This window comes from Catharus ustulatus, chromosome 1, assembly GCF_009819885.2.
Source record: "Catharus ustulatus isolate bCatUst1 chromosome 1, bCatUst1.pri.v2, whole genome shotgun sequence".
In the NCBI taxonomy this organism is placed as follows: domain Eukaryota; kingdom Metazoa; phylum Chordata; class Aves; order Passeriformes; family Turdidae; genus Catharus; species Catharus ustulatus.
In genome coordinates, this window is record NC_046221.1 from 129,619,424 (window position 1) to 129,642,179 (window position 22,756).

The 22,756-nt window shown below is 37.3% G+C and overlaps 1 protein-coding gene across 5 annotated transcripts in view; it reads left to right on the forward strand.

Annotated features, from left to right (window-relative positions):
• Positions 1-22,756, forward strand: part of ZFHX4 (zinc finger homeobox 4) — a 154,443-nt gene that overhangs the window by 115,530 nt on the left and 16,157 nt on the right. For all 5 annotated transcript variants that reach the window (XM_033054910.2, XM_033054894.2, XM_033054927.2 and 2 more), the window contains exons 5-8: positions 14,579-14,695; positions 20,910-21,043; positions 21,202-21,402; positions 22,503-22,620. In XM_033054910.2, coding sequence (XP_032910801.1) covers positions 14,579-14,695; positions 20,910-21,043; positions 21,202-21,402; positions 22,503-22,620 — 570 coding nt within the window. The remainder of the gene's footprint in view (positions 1-14,578; positions 14,696-20,909; positions 21,044-21,201; positions 21,403-22,502; positions 22,621-22,756) is intronic.

Here is a 22,756-nt window from a genome sequence, read left to right on the forward strand (position 1 = left end):
CTTACAGTTATTCTAAGTTACAGCCAAGGGAATTTAACTGGGGGAAGGTTTTTGGAGGGTAGCTTGTATTTTTTGACAGTTTGTAGTATTTTCAATTCCATAATTCAGCGTCATAAGACTGCATTAAAATTCCTGATATTTATAAAGTCAAATTTGAATTATCAATGAATTGATTACGTGGATTTTGGCTCAATGAGAGCCCATCTGCTGCCCACACGACTGGCTGCAGCCCACAGTTACAGAATACAGGACACAAAATAAATATTGTTCTGTCAGATCTGCTGTGCTCAGATTTAACACCGTTTCTTCATTCCATAGGTTGCTGTTTACAAGTGGAAGTAAGAGAATGATTTCAAAAGTGAATGTACTAAATGCGCTCTTTTAGTGTAGTTTACATATGGGTTTGCTTTATTTAAGTAATCCCAGCCCTGTACTCTGGATAATTGTGAGTTGATTGTAACATATTTGAGTTGAGTATTAGGTTTTCCATTTGCTTAGGCCTTAAGTAATGATGGTGGTGGTGTTTTTAAAATTGTTTCTTCTTTTGAAAGAAATTATTTTTGAAAGACATTATTTTATTGAACTTTGTTATCAAGTGAAAGCTCATGTTCTTGCATAACTCTTAAGCTGAGATTGTGAGTATAGCACCTCTCTTGACACTTTCCGTAAAGTTCCCAAAGTTGGCCACTCTCCATACATTCCTGCAACAAGACATTTCTTTCCTGTTGCCAGCAGTAATGCACTCCTATAAATTAGCCCACAGAAGCACCCTGCTTGCCTTTGGTGGCTAGGGGCTAAGCAGTAGTTCTTGGCTTCCAGTAGCAGTCCACTTTTTGTCTATGAGGGAATGACTGACAGCAGTAAGACTGAAAACTTTTCTATTTTGAATTAAGGAACATACATGAAATATGTCTTCTCTAAAGTTTGATCAGCAACTGCTTCTAGAAGAAATTCATTGAAAGCTGCTGAACCTGCATTTGTCTTTGAAGTATTTAGCAATTTTGTTTTCATCTTTAATTTTTTTTTCCTATTAGAAACTAAGGGTTGAGTTCAAACTTAGTTATGCTGAACTTATGGCCGTCTCAAGTTGTATTTCTTACATGATTTTCAATGAGTAACTTGTGAGGAAGAAGATGTAGTTGAATCAGATTCCATTTTCAGCTTGTTTCTTTTAAGGGTATGCTACCTGAGTTTTCAGAAAGAGCTGAAATACATTTTCTGCCCATAAAATCCTGATGAAATAGTATTTTCTTTCTATTTTTAAAGTTGACTTTAAATGTCTTAGTTAAATAAAGGTAAAAATTATTTTTGGTACACTGATGTCTGAATTTCGTTATTTGAGAGGTACAAAATAGTTTTCCTTAATCCTGTGACACATGAAATGTAAGTGTTCAGCTTAGTTTTGTTTCTTTTTCATGTTGAAGAATCTAGCTCCCTTAGTTAGGAACAAATTTAAAGTTGTGCACTTCTGATTCCTTATGTTCTCAGTTTCTGTTGAAATCAGCTTGTCAATTGATTCTTCTTCCTCTGTAAATATATATATAGATATAAAAGCAAAATATTTTCTATTTTTAATGATGTTCAGCTTTGTCATAACTTCATGAGATGGTCTGCAAAAGCTGCCTGCAGTACTTGTGTGCATAGATTTTGAAATGGGCACAAGTCATGCAATCTGTTTGAGCTTAGCATCCTGCCAGGCTGACATTCTCTGAAGATACAAAAACATGCATGTGATCCCTCCTAGCCACCAGCTAAAACATGGCTTTTGTTAGTCTGACAAATTGTATGCTGCACATGGGGGAATGAGTGAGGAATGTCACCTCATTGTCACATATGGTTCAAAATAGATACCAATTCCAAAAAGCCTTGGATGAAGAGTCTTCTCCTATTTCCTCCTCATTTGAGAGTATAACAAGTATGTTTATCTGTGCTGGTCTTGACTATGTCAAGTGTGCTGTGCTCACCAGATGTGGAAGCTTTCAAAAAGCATCTAGATAAGTATAAATGACAGACTAATGACAAGTTCCTGCCCAAATAGTGTTCATATGAAATTGATGATGCCCCATTTCATGTCCACAACAAATTCTGAGGAGAAAGTCTCTCTTTCTTCCCCTACCTGTGCTTTTTGGGACAGAGACTATTGCAAATAATACAGGCAAGCAAAATTTTGAATGCGGTTTCTGCAGTGAATTGAACTGGAGCGCTGCTTTTTAACCACACAATTCATTTTAAAAAGTTCTATGAGTGGCAAATGAATATGTTGTACATATTGGAGAGAAAAAGAATATCTGCCCAAGCTTCTTTGGGATACTAAAGGGAGTGTATCTCAAAAAAGAGGTGTTTAGACAGAAAGTTGTGGTGCCTCCAGTAGTTGCTTCATCTTGCATTGTCACACGGTTATCTGAAATGCTTGTCCAATGCAAGTATTTAATGTCTTTCATGTGTGTGGCTCAGAAATGTCCCCAGAACAGCAAATCTGACTCTGTCAGCAAGATAAAGATAGAACTGTGCCTAAAAGCCACTTGTTTAATTTTCACTGATTCTTTTTTTGTTAAAAAAGATTAATATAAGATGTGAAAAACCAAATTCAAGCTCTTTTACTCATATCTAAAAAAAAATCTCAACATTGTGTGCTCAGATGCTCTATGAAACTAAAAATAGAAGTCTTTAAAGATGCATGGATTAAGTATACAGTAAGTGGCAGAATTTATTTTATTTTTTATGAAGGTGCCTAAATTAATCTTGCTCTTATAATAAGAAACTTCATAGGGTTTTTTTTTTCCCTCCTAGTTTTGGGAGTTATGTGCTGCTTGCTTCACATCATGTTCCACTTTTCAAGTGAAATACTACTATAAACGAGTGGCTATTATAATCCCCAGACCTCAAAGCCCAGCACACATGGCTTTGTGAACACATGATTTGAAATGAGGGGAACTTTCTCAATATATTTGTAGGTTGGTGTGTATGAAGGATATGTTTTATGAGGACTATAAAATCTGCTTAAAGACCAGGTGTTGACCATCTATTTTGCATTGGTAAAAATCCTCTGAGTCTAATGTGTGGCGTTTTGCTAATTCCTCTAAGACTGTGGAGATTCTCAAAACTGCTCAGCTTTCAGCCCATGGGTGCTAGGATTAACACTGAGCACTTCTGGAAATCAAATGTCATGTGTTCACTTAAGCCCATTTTTTCTGTAGTATGACCTCTGAAGATTTCAACTTCTGTGAATACCTTTGCTCAACCAAAGAAAATCCATGCCAATACTTTAAAAAGTTCATCTTCTTTTCTATTTTTCATCTTAGTGATAACTGTGGAACTAATTTATGCTGAGGTGATCAAAACATCTTGTTTCAAAAAGAAAACAGTAATTTTCACAAATATAGCACGTCTCCCCAGTTGTAACTGTGTCTCATCTTTCCTTGTCTCTTTCCATCGTAAGAGAATCTACAGTATTTTTTGTAATTACAACATGTATGAATTGATTATTGTGACTGAAAACACTGTTTGCCAACTCAAAATTATTACATTGCATCAGTACTAGAACAGATACCTGCCTCACTATATTTGCTAACTGCAGTCACTGCACAATTCCTAAATTTCTAAGTCCTATTCCTAAATATTACTCCTAAATTAGCTAAGTTTGATCTAGTATAGTGAAATAAATCAGTAAAATGTTAAACTTTTACTTATACCATCCCTGTAAACTTCAGCCTGCTTAGTGCAGGAAAATCCTTCTGCGCAGTGTGCAGAGAAATAATGTGGTGTATTTAAGACAATGAAAAACTTGCTTCCATATCGGTTTCTGCTGGAAAGTTTTTTTTTTTTTTCCTCTTCCTAAGCAGGTCACCTTACCCAGCCTTTTCATAGGAGTTCACTAACTGTGTGGCCTTCATTTTCTAAGTGCTTGATTGGAGGCTCTACGATAGTGTTAAATAAGTGCTGAACACACAGAGCTGCAAATGAAAGCAATCAGTGCTGTGCTTTGAGCATATTAAGTGCTATATAGTGCTATGTACTTTGAAAAAATTGGGTCCCATCTGTATCAAACTGGGTTCTCCAAGTTAGATTTTTTCTAACCTCAATTTCTGTATAGCTTCCCTTTCTGAAATTGCAGAATTGCCTACTCATCTCTCTTAGGAGATAATGAAGATAAATTCATTAATGTTTGTGCAGCAATAAGAAGTCAATAATGAAAAAGAATAATTTGACTTTCAGAATAAGTTGAAAAGATGTAGTAAGTAGAACATGTGGCTTCATGTTAAACAGTAAGGAACAAAGTCCTAAATAACTTTTCACTAAATAAGTATCAGTAGTTTTGTCCAGTGATTAAGGCAAGAGGTTTTGTATAAGGTAGAGCTTGATCAAGATAAATATTGTGTCAGAAGGGAAGAGTATTTATTTTTTAAGATATTAAAGTATTTTACTTTTCTGATAATATTAATAGCTCTAAAAACATAAGGGAGGAGAGTAGGATTTGCATCTACAGTCCCCTAGCTATTAAGACTTAAACTGGGAGAAAAAAATTCACTGTGTAGTACTCTACTAGAAGTCACATGAAACATCAGTGGATTTGAATTTGCTACACAGACCCCCTTACTAGAGCTAGCAAACCAGCTGACAGTAGCAGAATGTTTTTGTCTTGTCTGTGGATAAACAATGGTGAAGGGTAGTGCATTAAGCAAGAAGAAGAATTACAATAACAAAAAATCAGCGATTTAATACTAGGCTGTGGGGGACACCATATGTTTCTAAATTAAGTTTCTAATCTCACTGCCTAGTAATGATTGTCTTCACCTATTCTTTTCTCTGTGCATTTCTGTACTTTTGTCCCAGCCAGGTCTATTTCCTGCAGTCCAGTTTGGTGCTGTAGTTTGGTGTGTGGCTGATTATAGTCCTACTCTCCTGCCTTCTATCTATTTTTCACTTGATCCTAATTTTCACCTTGGTATCTCCTCTGTTCCCCATCTCCTGCTCTTTCATGTTCTTTTCCTTGCTTACTTTTCTCCAGTTCTTTCTCTGACCCAAAATCTCCATTCCATACCTCTTTTGCTCCTGCCAACCTGTGAGCACGGCGGGGGGAACATGCTGCTTCTTGCTCCCAGTACAATGATACAGAGCCAATTTTTTTATAATAATAACAATGATAATAATAACAATAATAATAATAATAGAAATATTGTTTTTACCATAGTAAGAGCAATGTGGTTGCAGTCTAGTTGTGCAGGGAAGCTGCCAGGAGAATGTGTATTTTAGAAGACCTATGTAAGTTGTAGTCCCTCTTTGAGGAGGGAATGTGCATTGGTTGCACACAGGAACTGGGTGAAGAGGTTTGTGGAAGCTCAGTGGGATGTGACTGCCTGTGCACTTTGGTGAGCTCTCAGCACTGTGGGGGTGTGAGTGTCTTCAGTGATTACAGATTCCTAGCAGAAGGTCAGCTCTTCAGTGCAGGGAGCTTTTCTGAGCATGGGTAAGTAGAATTTTTAAAAGCTATATTGCTTGGCTGAATTTGGGCAGTTTAATGTGATGTACCACGTGCCAGACATCATCCTGTCTTCCAGATCTTGGGTTCCAGATCTAAATCACTGGAACACTGACGATTTCCAAAATGTACATATACATAGAAAGATATTTTATCCTATTCTTAGAAGTAGTTTAGTCAGTTTGGCTGAAAAAAAACAAAAAACCCCCAACAAAACAAAACAAAACTTAAAAAAAACCCCACATGCTATTCAACCTGCAGCAGGGATTCAGCACAGCTGATTTCAGCTCAAGCACTTAAAATTTTTTGAAGCTATAAGCAAATGAAAGGCGTATGTATGGTGTGAAGTCTGTAAATGCGTCCTCCTATCTACTTTTCCAAAGACATTAAAAACAAATGTTAAGTTCAGGTCTTGTTCAGCTGCTTTTGCTGAGGTATTTTCAGTGGTATCAACAGAGTCACCTCACAAGGCATTTCAGGATTTTAGCTAGATTGGCACTGCAGATCTGTGCTCATTAGGCAGTTGTGAGTGAGGAGTCTATAAGTAAGAGACGTCCTCTGCTTCCAGAAAGGCAGAATTATATTGCTGACAATGAAAATTAATTTAGAGGGTGTGGGGCATTTGCTGTGTATGGAAGAAAGAGAATTCAAATTAGATGAACATTTAGGGAAGGTAAGAGTAGTGCAGTACACAGAACAATGAGAATTGAAAAACTTAACTGAAGGAAAGAGGAAATGAAAGATGGAGGAAATTATCTATTATGTTGCACAGGTTTAGTATAAAGCAAAATGGATATAAACCAAGCCAAATCATGCCCTTCTGTTGCTGTGATACAGCTTTACAGCAGGACTGGGTGACCTGAAATGCTTGACTTGGCCCTGGGAGGGCCCCTTGATACAATCCGCATTTTTGGATTCAGAAAATCTATGTCTGCCATCTCCTCTATTTCAGTATTTGTGAGTCACGCATCATTGTGCTGAGAACCAAGTGACATTGCTCGTCTTCACAGTGTGCCATCAAAGTGTCTCCAACAAACTTGGCAGTGGATTCATATTAATCAATAGTATAGTGTAATTCCTGACCTCAAACAATGCAGCAAGAAAAGACCAGGTTGAGATATTGAAGCGTAGTACTGAAATTGAAAGTATCCTGCTACTGTGGAAAGGAGATAGAGATGTGTGATGTGATGGATATGCATCCCAAGCACACTAAAATACTATAATACTTACTGAAACATTCCACAGAACTTCATAATACTCAAGTTATTACACAAAAGTTTGTTGTCTGAGTTCCCCAGATTGGGTCTTGAGAAGGCAAGGGAAGACAGTAACAAAAGGGGCTAAGAGACAGCAAGAAGGCAGGAATGTACTGCTGTTTTTTACTACTTTTACTGGTTTTGATGAGCAGACTTTTATCTTTTCCTCCTGTCAGAGGAGTTTGACCATGTGTCAGTATACTATATTTTTAATAGTACAGCTCCAGCTGAGCCAGGAAATCCAGTTTTTATAGAAGATTTTTTGGAGTAATTTGCAATGGATGTCTTGGTGAAGATTCTTACAAATAACTCCAACATTGTGATATGAGTTGGAGGAAAAGCTAAAATACCATCTGTGTTGTCTTTCTGAAGAAAAACCCCCAAGGACCACTTCATGTACCCACATGTTAAAGAAGCCAAACTTAAAGTAATATTTGCAACAAGTAGGTTTGCAAAAAAATCCATGGATTGCTATATATGCTATAGACTACTTGTCAGGTAATTGTAGAAAACAAACAAACCAACATCCCCCTCACCTCAATCCCCCAACAAATAATTTTGTAAAATTATTTTTTAAAAATTCAGAAAGTGTTTTTGTTCAGGAAAAATGTTATTCAGTATAAATAGATCATTTACTTCTGCCTTTGACATGTCAAGAAAGAGGAATATTTAAACTGGAGGGCTGAAGTTAGCTAGTTTACAAAACGTAGTACAATAATTTATTCAGGTCAGAAAAAGTATCCTTAGAAGTGGAAATAAAGCCAAAGTGATATTAATAAAACTGAACATAGAGATTGGCTATGAGGTGAAAATACGTGGAGGTTCCTCAAATTGTTAAACAGGAATTGTTAAAGTATCTCAGAAATAGAAAGCCTGCAGGAGTCATTAGGTCTGCTAGACCACCAGAGGATAGTCATTCCAAAATGATCAGGAGATGGCAAAGAAAGTAAATTCTTTTACTTTAGTATTCTCAAAAGACAAAGAAGAAATATATGCACCAACAGAATTCTTTACAGATAATTTCAGAGACATACTGTTAGTGAGCCAAAAAGAGGTGAATAATTCAGAAAGAAAATCTGGAAGGTAAATAGAAAGGATTTTACAGTGTATTTCAGAGAGAAACCCCCAAACTGAGTCATGTATAAAGTACATCATTTAAATGACATTTTAAATTAGTTCTTAATTAATATTTCTTTGTAAATAAACTCCAAAGGATTTTCGTGGAAAATGAATGGGAGACTCAATCTCACCACTTACATGTTATGTTGGAAACCCAGATCATGTAGGAAAAAATGCAAGAAAAGTAAAAGTTGTTTGTATGTGAATGGACATTAAACACACAGATTGAACAGCAAAACAGAAAAAAGTAAAGTAAAGTGAATGACACTATGAAGATCCAGTATGTTGCTTTTTTTCTCCCACTGGCTTGAAATGAACAGCCAGGACACTGATGAAATCTCTGACACTGAGGAAATCAGGAGACTGAGGAAATCCTCCTTAACTTTCTGAGCTTTAGGTCAGGCTTAGGTTCACCCACCTAACTTCCAAAGTTTAGCAGCAGTGTCCAGGTGAAAATTCTGCATTCCAAACACTAAACTTCATTTTAAAATCCTTTTGCAATCAGGAAGGAATTAGCAATTCACATATGTAAAGTCAGAGTTGTGGCCTTAAGATATCTGTGTCTCCCTCCACAGAGAATAAACTTACAGCAACGCCTGGGCAATGCTTAGGCAGGGTATGTCCAGCATGTTGAATAAGAATTAGCAAAAAGGCTTAATTTTCTTTTCTACATAACCCTGATGGAAATGTATTAGTCTTCAAGTCAGACAATGGTAGTGCTTTTCATGCTTTATGCTGATGGGGGAAACAGCATTTTCTATGAACCATAATGGCAGCCAAAAGAAAAGTAACGATCAGTTGGAAAAGTTAGACTATTCTCAATATAGTTTCATGCTTCAATGCCTTTCTAGAGATGGCCAAGTAAGAAAAGTATCCCTTTCTGCATAATAAATGATTAACTGTACATCTCCAATCACATCTGGAAAGCATTTCTGAGTTTCATTCTGAATAGCTGACATTCTCTGTTAATGGTTTTGTCAGCATATGCTTCCTTTGCTTCTTGCAAAATATTTGATAAAATATTGATGTAGAAAAAACCAGCAAAAATACAAACCACAGATTTTTGTATTTTGTGATAAATCAGTGTGGCTCAGCATAAGTTTACCAACAGTTCTTTTCCACATTTACACTATTATCAGAGTAAAACATGCTTCTTTTTCTGATCTGCTCTGAGACTACAGGAGGGAGGCTAGAAAGCAGACAATCCCAGGAAGCAATGAGAGGGAGGGAGAGCTTGCACAGCAACCGGACTGGAAAAGACACCCCACCCCTCCACGCTTCTGGGGAGAGCATTCCTTTTCCAGAAGCTGGAAGTTGACTGCAGTTTAAAAAAATTAATTTAAAATAAAAAGTAGAATAAACTAGATTAGGAATTAATGAAGTGCTGGGCAGATTAGCTGGTGATAATAAATATTTTCTGCCTTCATAAGCTAGGAAGCAAAACCAAGTAGGGTAGATGAGAGCTGCGTCCCTCCAGCAGCCAGAGGGGTGAGGCTGAGTGTGGCAAGTGGGGAATACAGGCTGCTGGGTGGAGTGGGTGGGTAAAGTGGGTGTGATTTGTGACCCTCCTTGGGAAGGACCCACCAAGGCACACTCTGTCCAGCCAGCTTTGCAGTCAGCCTCCTCTGGCACAGGAATACATTTCAATGAGAAGCATTAGGCTGCCGTAAAAATTCAAATGATGTACCAGAAAACAAAATTATACAATTTAATAGTAACTGCCAGTTAGCACTTTCTGGTCAATATGATGATCATCACTTAATTATAGGCTGGTTTGTGGGAAGTTCAGCCTTCTAAGAGCTCTACTTCTGAATATAACACAGTGATTAAAAACAGTTATTAACGGGTTGGTGCCATTATTCACCCCAAGTCCCTAAAGGAGAAATTAAAAAACCTTTTTGAAGAAGAAATATGGCCACTAGAGGATGCAGTCAAGATCCTGAATGAGTGAGGCATCCTATTCCTTAGTCATCCTCAGCAAGGCCAGCCAGAATATAGAACAAATACCTCCTGGAATATTTGGGTGAATAAATGACAATGCAGGACTCAGGAGGAGTTTATCAGCAAATTAGTACAGCTGGGATAACCCAGAAGTCAATCCACAAGCCCTACTTTTATTTAACTTCTTTTGCATAGTCTGTGGTTTTTTCTTTGTTTTCCTTTTCCAGTGTTTCTTCTTTTACTACATTATGTGTTTTCTGTCCATCCCTCCAATCTACACACTGCTATTATCCTTTACTAGTGGTAACCTTCTCATCTGGACAGTTAATAAGCTATTCTGCTGGTTGAACCTGGGATGTACCTGTGCTGAACACTTATGGGTACCTTAGATTCAGCTACTAATTGAACATATTCAGTAAAATAACACAATTATTTTAAAAAATCTCTCATGTCATATTTATTTGCTTACTACTTTAGTCGATTGATTTATTTGTTCCCCATCCATCCGGCCCTCAGCCACAAACACTTGCTTAATCTTGTTTTCTCTCTCATAACCACAATTACTCACCCACAACCAGTAGATCATCTTTATTTAGGAAATTACTTGCAATTTGGAGAGGGTGAAAGGGATACCAACAACAACAACAACAACAACAACAACAACAAAATAATCCAGGACCAAAACAGGAACTACTGGCTGTTAATTGATCTATCAATGATGTAAAAAAAACCAAATGAACCAAAATCGACCCCTGAAAATATTATGTTTTTTTAAACAGACTAGAGAACAGACTCCCAGTGCTGCTCATCAGTAGGGAAACTTCTATGATAAAACACAGGGAAAGATAATTGCCCCAGTGATTATCACAATGCATTTAAATTAAAGGTGAGAGGATTGTTTCAACTCATCCATGTCTTGTTTGACTAATAATTATTTAATTTTTAGAAGTTTATACTTTTTTCCATACCCTCTCTTGTTTATGGTGTATGTATCTGTTCCTTAAATCACACCTCAGTAAGTCAGGCTTTTCTAACCTATATATGAATATTTACCTAATTTTTTTTTGCTGGTACCTGCTAATCAGCTTGGCTGAGGCCTGGATTTTGCAATTGAAATCTTCACACATCTTGACTTCATTGGACTGAGAAAAATCACAAGGGTCTTACTTCATAAAATCAGTACAGAATTAGACTTGCGTGTAGATTAACATACTAAAGTACATGACATAAAATACGGAAGGTACAATATCAACTGATTAATGTTACCTCTGACACAAGAATTTTTCATTTTTCCTTATTTCACAGTTTCAGAGCAGAATGCTGCTAACTTCATTTTTATGTTTAATTCTAAGTCAATTGTGAGGCAAAAGGTTGATAATGGCTGAATTCAAGACATCCAACATCAAAAGAAATTTTCAACATTTGGACAAAATAAAAACAGGTGTGAATAAAATATCATATTGCAATGGTAAGTGTTATTAAAGCCATTAAAGTGCATTTTCAAAGCTGACATTTGTAAACGTATATAGGCAGGACTCTTGTAAATTTGAAACAGAACGTTGGAACTTAACTCTGGAATCTGTAGCACAATCGTACTGTGTTTTCTTGATACATAATAATTCATAATTTTGTGTCTTTGAGCAGCGGCCATCCAATTTTTATTTCTGCATGGTATTCTTGTTGGTTGGCACATGTAGTAAGAATAAAAACGTTGCTAAGAAATACATTTGTTGCATTCTGGCATAGGAATGTAATGTCTTTGATAGAACACTTAGTTACATTTCCTCAATATCTGTTCTGACAAACGGTCTTCAAGATTTTTTGTAATTTGCTTACTGCTTTTAAGTTAGAGCTGTTTTATTTCCATCTTGTCCCTTTGATATATGTCGTGACAGTGCGAGTCTCAAACAACCTTTCCGTAATTTTGAAGGAAAATAGGAGAAGTTGTATTATCATTTCTGTCTATGAAATTTACTTCAGAAGTGAATGCCATACATATTTCTGAAATGAATGCCAAATGTATTTTCTAGGAGGGAGTGCCATTGAAAGCCAAGGCAGGCAATTTATACCATGCATAATAATGATATTAATTTTTATGGTGTGTATAAGTTACATTTTGATTAGTTTTTTGCATGATTAAAAATTTGCAAAGCCTTTATGGCCCCCAGGAGCCTACCTGTAATAAACAGCTCTCACCTTCCAAACCATAAAACAGGTCTGCAGTACTTGAACATTACAGCTAATTGCCTTGCTACATCAAAGGGAGCACCACAAGACTGAGAAAAATCACAGAAGGAGGGGGAGGGGACCGAGGGGCAGTTTCACCTCTAAAGGTTATGTGTTTGTGGCTTGGTGCAGCCCCGTAAAGTTATGGCCTCAGAACTGCTGTTTGCGATTAAGTTGATGGGGAAAGTCTATCCCGCAATCTCTCCCTGCTGCTGACACAGAGTCTTTGTTCACATTCAGATTTCTCAAACTGTTGCCAGGGTCAGGCTGAGGTCAGACACCACGATGATGTATAGGAGAACATGTCTGGGAATTTCTCTCACACTTAAAACACATACCAGAAAAACAGGAGAGCACCCTGCAAAAATTGTCTGATGAGACCCAGATGATACTGTAGCTTTTCTTTTAGTACCTTCATAATTTTCTTTCTCTTTGCCTGACACACACACAATGTTTTATTAATGTGTGCCACGATAGCCCTTACAATTTTATGTCCCCTCAAGATAAGGACACTCAGTAGCACTTTGACACTTCATTTTCCAGCCCAGGGGGATTGGGCCAGTAAATCTAGCGAAAGAAGCAGCGCGTCCATTCCCAAGGATGAGCCGAGAAGGGGTTGCCGGGGCTCGGCGGGGCCGTGGGGGCTGGCACGGGGTGCGAGGCTGGTGAGCGCTCCCAGCAGCGGCGCGGCCCGAGCGGGCGCGATCAGAGCGCGCAGCGGCCGAGCCGCGCTCCCGCCGCCCGGAACACGGCCCCGCTCCGCTCCCGCTGCGCCGGGATGCTCCGCGTTTGATCAGCTGGCCGCTGGGACAGCTCCCACAGCGTCAGGGGGCTCGCCATTCGCCTGCCAGCCTTCTTCAGTACGCAGTTGTTGTTAAAAGACGGGACCGTCTTTCTCCCTGCATTGTTCCAGAAAGTGGACGCACATGCTTAGTGCTAACCTCTTGTATTTCCATGTCAATGCAAAACACATTGATCTGTGGTCGGGATTTTTTTTTTTTAGTGGCGGGGGGGATGAAGGTTGGTTTCCAAAATTGCAGCTGTGTTTTTCTCTTCCGATTTACAAAAGGTTTTGCAGAGAGTTGAGAATCGGATAGGTTTGCCTCATCGATCTGGGGGCTGTTTGCCTAGGCATAGGGTTTCAGTGTATGGCTGGCAGTAAGGCAATAGGCAGCAATTTTTTTGTGCTCAGCTGCTACATATGACAGAGGATATTTCATTCGGCTGTCAGAATGTTATTAATAAAACATGGGGTGCGAAGAGGGCCACTATTTCCCCTTTCAATCACTATAGCATTTACAATGAAAATTTTATGCAGTGTGTAATTTTCAGTTAATGCTTGACACTTAAAATGTCGGTAGCTGCATTTTGTATGGTTCCTGAAGGGTTAATTGTATCATGTTCCCTGCATAAAAGCTCTGCTTATCAAAAGTGAATAGAAGAGTGTATGCAAATGTGTGTCTGTGACCTTTTGCCTTTCCAGGGTTAATTTATATGGTCATTAAAGATTTTATGAAATCGAGCGGCCTGGTGCTTCGAATCCCATTTTACCTTCACCTCCTAATTTATATAATTCCTACCTGAACAGGAAAATATGATTTTTATTTGTGTGTGTGTGTGTGTGTGCTGCAATGAAAACAGCATGCTGTGCTGTAGGGAGTTGCAAGTCTGGTTATCTGGCATTACTCAGATTGCTAAAAATTCATTAAAATGTGACATCAGCACAGTGAGAGACAAATGATCACAGGATGAAAAGGAACAGTGGGCCTTTCACGGATTAGTGCTACACAGCCCCAGCATAGAAGCTAACTGCATAAACAGATTAATCCACCAGTAGCAGCATAGCTAAGATTTACCGAATAATTAAATGGGCTTGAGTTACTGTGAAGATTTCCATGTAATCTAGCTGGTGTGAACACGTAAGTGAGGTGTGGGTAATGCTGCTTCCTCAGAAGCCGTACACCAAGTTGCATCATTTATCCTGAATGGCTCCCCCTGGAGACAAAATTTGAGACTTCTCCCACAAAGCCAGAGGTTTATATTTAATACAGTACCTAATACCTAATACTTACTTACTGCAATTAGCGGGATACTGCTGCTCTAATAGGATTTATATTTGAGTTCTCCCTTTTTTTTTTTTTTTTTTTTTTTTTTTTGGCTCCAAGATGCATTTTTACATGTGCTTGCTTTTGTTCCAGCCTGTGGGGGGTGTGCGTGTGTGTGTGTGTATGCGTGTGTGTGCATGCATGTGCATGTATTTTAACACAAATCATTTCTAGCCAAAGAATACGAAATGACAGGCTTTAAATCTGTCACACTGGGGGAAAGCAGGTACTCTTGTAAAGACACAGTCAGATTTTGAAATATTGCAAATTATTTAGAATTAATATCCAACCTCTTTAAAGCACTGTTCTTTCCCTTTTCTTTCCCCTGAACCTTCTTCCCCCTGTTTTGCCACCCTCTATTAGTGCTGTTCTTATTACAGGGTATATTTTTTAACTGCTGTTATCTGGTCACTGAGTTACTTTCCTGAGATCTTTTCTGTGTTTGTCCACAGAAGAACAAGGTGAAGACACAGAAGGGTCTGCTAAAAGTACATCAGTGGCTGTGGCTGATGATAAAGACTCAAGTGAGAGAGACAATAGTGAAGGCAAAAAATCTAGTAAAGACTCTGGTAAGATGCTAGAATTTTGTTTTCCCCCTTTTTTAACTTACGAAATGCTCTTTCATTTCAAACTGTCTGGACATTCCCACTACTATTCATTGCATGTGCATCTTGCATGTGATTTCTATCAGTAGCCTCCCATTGACCTATTTTTAATCATAACCATCTGACAGGATAGATGCGGATAAGTTGAAGAATATTACAGGACGACCAGTGAGATTATTTTTTAATCAAATCAGTTTGTGTGCTTGTAATTTTTTAAGCGCCTTTCATTAATCTTTGCTGTACTTGTGATTCCTCTGATGGCATATTAATTTTTCATAAGCATAGGATTAGGTACCACTTGAATTTTTTCTTCAATCAGGTTTTGCCCCCCTTTTAACCCAAAGAATGTGGGGTTTTTTGTTATTATTTTTTGCTCTTTGCTCACAGATTAGTTACTCCCAAGAATCTGGCCTCTTCCTGGGCATTTATTTGAGGCATTTACAAAAAAATACACAAAATCCAGTGAAAAAGTTTACAGATGATTCAGCCTAAGAAAGAGGAAATATCATTGAAAACGGATTATGGGTTGGGTAATTTTGATCTCCTGGAATAGACAAAGCCCAGTAATGAAAGCTACTGTCTTTGAAAACAAAACCTCTATGTCATGACATTTACTTGTGCACAAACAAACCTAGGGCCAGCATCTGGTGTAGATACCCAAGGCTTTTTCTGTGTTTGATTTGGCAAATATGTGACTTCACCCATGCTTTTTATGTATGAGATGGAAATCTATGGTCACAATGAATATTACATTGGCTACTTTCGCCGCACGCTATACCTAGTTACATTATGTTGGATTCACTGAAGCAGAAGAAGTGCTGAAACAGGTTGAAGCCTATTAGTTTCAGGTAGTCATATATCTTTTCCTTGTATGCTGATGACAGCAGCATACAAAGGAGGTTGTGTTATCCATAAAGACATATAGTTGTAGAAAAAAATATCATTTTACATCTGAGTTTCTTTACACCCAAATCCGCCCATACTGCAATTTGCTCTTTACATATTAAACAGTTTTGAATTTATTTCCCAAAAAAGAATTATAGATGGCCCTTTCTATGCCAAATCAATTCAGAAGACTGACTTAAAGATTAAAGCTTCCTTTAAGTTTGCTTGTTGACGGGCTAAGGTCAGTACCCATCACAGTTTACAACCTCGACTGCTCTTCAGTCGCTTTATTTTTTGAGATCAAGAGACTGAGGGAAGGCCGATGATGACAAGGATGATGTTGAGCAAGAAGCTGTGTTGTGGTTTAAAATGTATATTCCCCTTGGCTGGCTCTCTGACTTGGTCAGAACTGTCTGCAGTAAAGCCGTGCTCCCGGGCTGACACAGGTCCTGCTCCGCGCACTCCTCAGGGGCTGGCCGGGACACTCCCCAGGAGAGGGGTGACAGCCACTTGCAGCCTGCATTTCCTACCACGCACTTCACCTAGGGGACAGTATGAACCACTTCAAGGAATTTAGCAGCCCTCTTTTTTTCTTAGGCTGGTCCATTTATAGTCGTTTAGGAAGGAATACAGTATCAAAGCTCCAGCCAAAAAAAAAAAAAAAAAAAAAAAAAAAAAAAAGGAGGAATCTAGAAAAAAAATACCGAAGGGGAATTCTCAAAATTCCATCAGGATTAGCCACTCATAAGGGCCAAGTTTAATTAGGACAAACCTATATCCAGATGCCTACTGGGTGCACTACAAAAAAACAACATAATTGTTCTGCATTCCCGTGCCAGCAATTACACAAATAACTTTGCAGTAAGATTCATATAAAAACAAGAGCTGAAATACATGATTGCCTTTGTGCTTTGCAGCAAATAGTTTGTACTGTAAAATCCTGAATCTTTTAGAAACTTTTATTTTCCTAATCTAAATTAATTCTGCATATGCAACATTCCGACCATCATCTTAATTTTCACTCAGCTGACAAGTATTTCTAATGACTGCATAACTGCTTCTGTATAATTGAATGTTAATTTGGGCTTTCTCATGAATTGAGTGTTGCACGTCTTGCCAAAGAAATCTCAGGAAAACCAATAAATTAATCACAATACTAACAAGTTAGACAGGAAAGTGGTGTGACCCTTCTTTAGCATAGAATCTATTAGACAAGAAAGGATTAACATGTATTTAGTAACAGTGTGTTTGTGTAAGCTGTTGTGCTGCGTTGCTTACCTTATCTCAAGGAGAAGAGCTTTCAAAATGAGACTTGGCAATATGCAAGTTATATTTGTTGAATATTCATTCAGAATAGAAAAGCCTACTAATGCCTCATTTATATTGTCATTTAAATCTAGTGCCACTTTAGATTAATTATAATCCAAATTACAGCTCTATGCAGTGCAAGAATTAATATGGAATTTATCCAGATTAATACATTTGCATTGAAAATGTAATATGTCTCTGCCATGGCTAAGGGGAGCAGTTTTTAATAAGGTAGTAAACATGAGGAAGGATGGAAATTAACCTTCATTATTGCAATGAAAATTATCCTTTCATTCTACTCTAATTAGAAAGAATACTCTACCAGTAATTATAATTTTAGAATTATTTTGAGTCAGAATAACATCATCTGATGTGTCAGAAGTTTTAAATTATGCAATCTTTATCAAATACAAAGATATAAATAAGAAAATACTGTTTTTATCATGACTTTTCCAGGATTTTTCCTCACGAGTATATGTACTTTATTAACTTTCTCCTTCTTATTAGTCACACAAACATTTTTATTTTGATTTTGAGGTTTCAAAATATATTGTGAAGGTGATGACATCTGAATTGCAGTGAATTGTGTCATTTTTATATTAGCGATCCTACACAAGTTAAATAATTCTGTTACTGACAGGCAATCATTGCCTAGTGTATTTCATGGCACTTATTTATAATTAAACTTACTTTTTGAGCTGAATGTATTGAAATTGCATTATTCATCCAAAATAAGACGTGTATTTTATATTTTAAAAAGAACTTTAGTTGTGTTTCACAGTTGCAAAAAAAAAACCCAAAAAAAACCCCTACAAATAATGTGTCCCAAGGCAAAATGTGAGTATTTAAAACATTAATAACAACTGGATCTATTCTTTTCCTACAACTGCCTGTTAAGAATGGCATGGCAGTGGAACATGTAGCTATGAGAAGAGTGCGCACAGTATGCTCAGGACCATAAGATTTTCTCTTCCGTCCCTTTCTCCTTTAATACCCTTTCTATAAGTCAATAGGCGTTTACAACTTTTCTACCAAAGCTCCCTAAAACAGCAAATTCAGCGTGGAAAGCAAAGTGTTGGTATGGTGAGACAAGGGACTGAGTGGTAGTAGCTGGACCCTTGGATAAAAAGTTGAACTCTGATTTTGGCATGTTCACTGTGGCATGGGAACTCTGGTTTTCTCCATGTGCAGGGGCAAGTGACTCTTCTATGCCAGAGGGCAAAATCAATCACCCGTTTTCTTTTCTTTAAAGCTCACCATAAGTCCCAGACGCAGTTACATTACTATTGGCCAGATGCAGCTTCAGTCACATAAGAAGTAACAGTGCTTGAGGTTGAATGAATCCAGAGCCAAACAACAACAAAAACAACAAAGGCTCTGTAAACTTTGACAGTTTATATAAATATCATAGTAAACATTGTAAAAAGCTGTGCTTTGTTATGCATTTATTGACCCCTGCACGGTGTTTTATAACTCTACTGTTTTATTATATTAACCGCAAAAGAAATTTAACCAACCCCCCCCCTTGTTTTTATAGAAACAAGAACTATGTGTTTCATGATTATTATAGGCCCTTTGAAGTAATTAAGTTATTCCATCCTGTGGTGGAAGATGATGTGTAATATTAACCTTGTGTGTGCCCAGGCGCACACAGAGTGCACTTCAAAATAAATTTCACTAGCAGTTAAATATCACTGCCAAAACACAGTTAGATGCATTTTCTCAAGTAAATTTTGAAGGAGAATTTGGTTTGTAATTTCTGTAACAACCAGTTGAGAACAATCTAGTGTGATGAAGGGAAGAGAAGGCAGAATGTTTTGATTTTGTTTTTTAAATTCAGCTTCTGGTATAACAATGTCCGTTTACATCAACTGAGATTCTGACTCATTTGTCTTTAAAAAAGATATTTTTAAAGTGACATATTGTAAGGTAAGAAACAATAGAGACATTTTAGACAGTTGGAAATCAAAAGAGGTTAATAATTTTAATCTGTGCTTCTCAAACCCAAGAAACAACCTTTCTCTCATAATATAGTATGTCACTTTTTTGCTTCCCATAATTCTCACAGTTAAGATACTTAAAAAATATGTAAATACAAATAGGCCAGGGAGTACTCTATTAATAGTTATAAAGCCAGGTGAGTAACAAAATGGTGCCTTATGTAATTTCATCACTTAGATTTTACCTTTAAGCATAGATTGTCCTTTGGGTTGTTGGCCCAGCACTGACTGAGCAGTTAAAAGAGGCCTCTGAGATCTGTTCCTGAGAGTGCAAAAATTCAGGGGGCTCCAAAAAGGGACTTTTTCAGATGATAAACAAATGATGATGAATTGATCACTATAAATAGGGAAATACAGCAGGAATAAGTTTTAACTTGAGCTTGAACATGCAAAAATTACTCACCTAAATTACACCAAAAGAAATAATGAACAACTTAGGAATGAAAGTCAATGTGTGGGGAAATTACCATTAAGGTGTAAGTCATAAAATATGTTTTATGGTTGGATTTTTTTTAAGTGCCCTTCAGAATATGTCCCTGTATGATTCAGTTTTCAATTAGTTATTATTTTACCATGAGGATTTGGTATTTACATTGAAAATATGTTCTCTTATTTTGCTTCTCTTTAATGTTGTCTTTGTAAGATCAAATATTGCACAAAGTCTATATGAAAATAATAATAATAATAAAAAGTTCTTGATATTGTGTTTTCTTTGTTCTTGTTTACTTTGTTGCCAAAATGTCCATGACCTTATTTTTAAATTAATCCTAGGTTATTGTGCAATGAGGTACAATTTGTTCATTTCTATGAACCTTATGTGGATTGAAAAAAATCAAGATAAATCTTCATGCACAGCATACAATCAGATTACCCCTGGACTATATATTTACGTTGGGTCTGATAGCAATCAATGGTTTAGCTTCATTGCATTTCAAGATGTATTTGCACCCAGTGTCCAGTGATAGTGTCCTCACCCTGGAAATAATTTAGTTGCAAATTGACTGGAAGATGGTGAAAATTGAAAGTTAAAATTAGAAATACTCATAATAAACAGCAGAAAAAAGGTCAGATGATGCCGCACTATGATGAGATTGGAATGGTTGGTAAATGAGGTTTTGTGTTTGTCGTGAGATGTATGTGACATGCCTACCCAATGCTCTTGTAATATCCAGCCTAGCAGAAGAGATTATCTGGCAAATTGACGCTGGAAAGAATTTTCTGATGGACTGGGAAATTAGAATTGCACTCTTTTCTTTGATGTGTGCAAGACTGGGCCACATTACACAGCTAGCTCAGGCATAATATTAAATATAGTATTTAATACTTAATAGTACAACTATCTATAGAAAACAATTATATTCTGGTTTTGATCACAAATGCCAGACTATAAAAATTCACAGTGTAAACATCTAAAGCAATCCCAAATGACTGATCTTTGTATATAATTAATATTAAGTTAGCTCTGAAATCCTATTCTCCACAGTATTTCTTTTAAAGCCTCGCTATATTTAGCTTCAGAATAGTAACCAGGCAGGAGTTATCAAAACAGCACAATAATCATATTGCTCAGGCAGTTTAGAAAAGAGAGAGGGTAATTAAACAGCAGCAAATTAATTATTTTGGAAAACAGGCTTTTTAAGCAAAAGCTGATTTGTTTTAATGTAATACACAAATTCATACTGAGCTGCTAAAGAAAGAACATTATTGATTAATCTTTAAAGGCAACCTAGGGTTATATAAACAGTAGAGAAGAGTCCATTTTTAAATGCATTTCGAGACTATCAAGGATAAAAGTGTATTTTCACCTTTGTGCTTACCAGACTTGTTTTATTCAACTTTATTTTTTCTCAGCGTTTAAAAAACAAGCAAGCAAACGAAAAAAAGACCCTCAAAGACAATACAGACCTTTGAAGTCAGAGCCTCTTTGTAAACCAGGATATTTTAAAGTTTAAAACATGTTCTCAAAAATTATGTTTTTGAAACAGGAATAGTCACACCAGAGAAGGAACCAAAAGTGAACACTGTGGTAGGGGCACAACAGCTTCTTCTGGCAAAAGAAGAGGATGGTACAGCTAAAAAATCAAAGCCTCCAGAGGACAATAAATTTTGTCATGAGCAGGTAAAAGGAAATGTAACCATTTAATTGCATTCTAGAACTCTTTTTCAAATAACTCAAGAATGAAACAGAGATGATATGCTGTTAAAATAGCTATATCAGCAAGTTATAAAAAGCACATTGACTAATAGCCTGTATCTTAACTTGATTTTTTTTTCCAGTTCTATCAATGTCCTTACTGTAACTACAATGGTAGGGACCCAAATCGTATCCAGATGCATGTCCTGTCACAGCATTCAATGCAACCTGTTATCTGCTGCCCCCTCTGCCAAGATGTCCTCAGCAACAAAATGCACCTCCAGCTTCATCTGACCCATCTGCACAGTGTGTCCCCTGACTGTGTGGAGAAGCTGCTCATGACAGTAAGTGCTCCAAATACTGATGCACAAACATGTGCTGCACAAACATGCTGGGGCCTTGTGGCCAATGTATTTGTTTTGACATAGTATTCAGGTAGCCTGAGAAGGGGAGTGGGTCAGGCCTCTTAGGTTCTCTTGTCAGCTCATCCAGTGACTGCTATCCCTTGGGAAAATGGCTTAAGGTGGATTTCACAGATGTAAAAAGCCTGTGATTCCTCATTGACATTAACTTTGGAGAAGTTAAGCCAGTCCATGTCTCTAAGTGCATACCTGAAAATTTGGTCTAACAATATCCAGGTCTCAGAAGTATTATGACTTCTGCTTGTAAAGTAATAGGAACTCCCTGAAGAATGTAGTTCCCAAACGTAGAATGATTCCTGTGTAGACCTCTACTGTACATTACTTTACGTGAAATTCACTGCAAAAGAGCAGCTCGAACATCCATTCAAAACAATGTCAGTAAAAACACAGCCAGGTCTCATACATATTTGCTATTACAGCATAAATTCAGACCTCCTAATACAAACTGGCTCTGGTTGTCTTGCCTCCTTAGATGGAAATGTACTTTGAAATCTCAGTGATCCAGCTCCTTAAATATTTACTTCTGTATCCATAGATGATTCCTTCATTTATATGGGTGTGGTTGTAGATCTACCACCTCATTCCCAACTAAATGTCAAAAATATTAGAAATAATTGAGACCACTTGACTGAGGGTCTAGAGTTCCTTGTGCTTAGAGCTGATGAGCAGATACACACTTGGGGAACTTCTTTTCTAGAAAAATTCCCCTGATAAATCAAATGACCCTGGCAAAGTCAGCAAAACCTTCTTTGTGGTGATACTGAGACCAATGAAATATTGTGTGCATGTAGTTCTATAGCATCCCCTTTTTGTGGATTATTTTGAGTTGATTTTCCACAAAGAGACACATGATGCTCTGGATTATGATCTGTCAGAAACCATAATCAAGGACTGAATCAGGACCTTGATTTCTGCCAGTCATCCAGATGGGGTGAATCTTTTGAATTATAATTTCATACTGTGGCATAGTAATAAATAGTGGGACTTTTTCTGTAGTAATACCATATTCTTGGTTTTCAAAGGTTCCTGTACCAGATGTCATGATGCCCAATAGTATGCTATTGCCAGCAGCTGCTTCAGAGAAATCTGAACGTGACACACCTGCAACCATTACTGCTGAGGGATCTGGGAAATATCCAGGTATGCAAGAAAAAGCCCAGACCTGTAAAAACTATATATGGGCAATTTAGAAATAAATCTGCTTGTTACTTAGCAAAGGGAATCCTTTTCTGGCTTCCTTATAGCCACAGAGATAAAAAGAGAAATCTAGCAAGGG